Source organism: Apium graveolens, chromosome 11 (genome assembly GCF_009905375.1).
Source record: "Apium graveolens cultivar Ventura chromosome 11, ASM990537v1, whole genome shotgun sequence".
Taxonomy (NCBI): Eukaryota; Viridiplantae; Streptophyta; class Magnoliopsida; order Apiales; family Apiaceae; genus Apium; species Apium graveolens.
In genome coordinates this window covers 1,179,368-1,181,779 of record NC_133657.1, presented here as the reverse complement: position 1 = coordinate 1,181,779, position 2,412 = coordinate 1,179,368, and the positions used below count along the sequence as shown (strand labels likewise).

At 45.8% G+C, this 2,412-nt stretch overlaps 1 protein-coding gene across 1 annotated transcript; it reads right to left on the bottom strand.

Moving 5' to 3' along the window:
* Nucleotides 1–1,278: 1,278 nt before the first annotated feature.
* Nucleotides 1,279–2,178, bottom strand: LOC141696763 (pathogenesis-related thaumatin-like protein 3.5). Its single transcript, XM_074500890.1, has one exon. The coding sequence runs from the start codon at nucleotides 2,105–2,107 to the stop codon at nucleotides 1,382–1,384; it is 726 nt and encodes a 241-aa protein (XP_074356991.1). The 5' UTR covers nucleotides 2,108–2,178; the 3' UTR covers nucleotides 1,279–1,381.
* Between the last annotated feature and the right edge of the window lie 234 nt (nucleotides 2,179–2,412).

The window sequence follows — 2,412 nt, the reverse complement described above, 5'->3', positions numbered from 1 at the left end:
GGAGCTTCCTCCAAATCGATGACCTGGGTAGTTTTCCTAGTTCCTCTAGCTCGGTTGGCCCTTGTTGGCTGCCTAGCCTGACTCCTCTTCATGTCCCTCCTTAGCCTTAGGATTTCTGCCTCATGGGCACGTATCCTTTCCTCAAAAGTCTGAGATGCCACCCTCTGAACTTCCTGAAATCCGGGTTGCCTGCCTCCCACGGGCTCAATGCGACTACCTCCAATGGGCTCTTTATCCCTTCTTTTACTCCTATGATGGGCATCCACGTCAGTTGACTCTCCACTTTCCTCAGTAGTATAGGACCCTGACACGTCTTTTTCATTGTTGAGCGGTTGTAGACCTCTAAGATAATTAGGGTCATCTCCAGGCTGGGATCGAGACGGTAGGGGCGGCCTACTCCCTCCAGCCTCCGAGTAGATCGACATCCCATAGGTGGGATTCAAGGGAGTGTGATGCACTATAGTTGACATCTCAAAGCTCGCGGATTGAGTTCCCAAAGGTGCATTCAAATTCAAATTTTCAGGATTCGTCCCTAAGACTAGGGGTGGCTGTGATTCAGATCGGGGATTCAAAGGATCCGTTGTCACTTGCGAGTAAATTGAGTGAGGGAGAATCTCAATGGCAGATGAAATTGTCTCGGTTGTCCCAACCGGTATTCCTTCAGGGACGTTGTTTCTGTTCCGTGTGTTCACCATGGTTGTTGTTGTTTTCCCACAGACGACGCCAAATGTTGTGGATAGAAAACTAGGGCGTATTTATTGTAAGGGTTCGTGAGCTTCAAGACTCTGTTTGACTGCTCTCTGCTTCGTGACTCAATTTGCCTTCACAAAATGCCTATGTGACTTGTTGTATGCCAATGATCAAGTCAAAAAACGTCGTTCTAAATTGTGAGGTGAGACCCCTTATATAGGCATAGGGTGTCTTGAATTGAATTAGGGTTAGGAGACCTATTGGACAAGTCTCAGATTCAGAGTGGACTTTGGAGTCCTAGAATGTAGGAAATTGATTCCTAGAGACTACTGCCATGAGATTTTTTGGATGCCAGTCTCCAAGGGATGATATCCTTATTTGGACTCTACTTATCAGCTTTATTTATCCATATTAATTAATTACGAAATTAATTAATATTTAGGGTTTTGGACCCCTTTAAATGGATTTTGTTTATTACCTAGACGGGGCATAATTAATATTACATTAATTATGTAATCATGAATTATTTTATCCTCTGTCAAGTAAATTTAATCTCATATTCAACCCAATAATGAAAAAAAATGAAACTTCAGCAGGAAATACTGAGGTCTGAGTCATAAGAATAGTTACGTCACCAAGTGAGTGAGTAGTAGTTGACATGAATATATGATGTTGCCATGACAATACAATTTTATGTTCTTGGACAAAATGTGATCACATAATCGGTGCCGGCACAGGTACAAGTACTGGACAAATCATCATAAGCATAGCTATATGCACTGGGACAAGCACTCTTAAACATTGCAGAATACTTTGTTGGCGAACACGTCTGAGGCGTCCCGTGATCGCCTGTACAGCAATACTCCGGTGCATTAAACGCCAGGCAAGCACTCTTGCACGCCACAGTCTTGTCTCCATTAGCCACCTGCAATTCCGCTGGACAATTCTCGTTTAAGTCTCTCACACACCCCGCATACTGACAATCTCCGGTCCCAGACTGTGGCCTCACTCCCATTCCAACATTATACCCGTCCACTAAACTAACATCGTAAAAGTCCTTGTCGCTGTTGCCTCCAGCGAGTGTGAATTCCACCAGTGTAGCGGGAGGGGCGCCCCCACCCGTGCACTGGAGGCCGCCAGCACAGTCACCAGTAACACATTTACCGCTGCCTGCAGCGTCAAATATGCAGTGAGTACGGCCCCAGAAGCGGCCTGACCATCCAGGAGGCGCTGTCAGTGACACAGACTGTCCTGGAGATAACGCAAAGCCGCCCTTACCGAGAGGCGCTCCGTTTCCTGAAAGTGTCCCGGGCCAGATTGTGTAGCTGCAACTGTTTTCGATTCTGAATACAGTGGATGATGAATATCTTGATCCTGCAAATAAGAGGGTGAGTAGAAGAAAGAAGCTAATCGCCATTTTTGTTATGTGTTAGTTAGGAGAGATTAAAACAAGAGTCGAATAAAGATTATAGAGTAGTTGTGACTGAGAGCAAAGTGATGATCTTATTTATAGTAGAGTTAGTTAACACTCTCAACAGAAATCCCGAGTCTTCACTAGAGGTGGCCATTCGATCGGGCCGTGCGGGCCGGGCCGAATATAATCCGGGCCGGTTTGATTAAAGCTAAATTCGTGAACGGACCGTTATGAAGTACGGGCCGTGCCGGTTCGGGCCGTTCAACGAGAATAATTAACCGTGAACAGACCGCGAATTCCGCGAATTG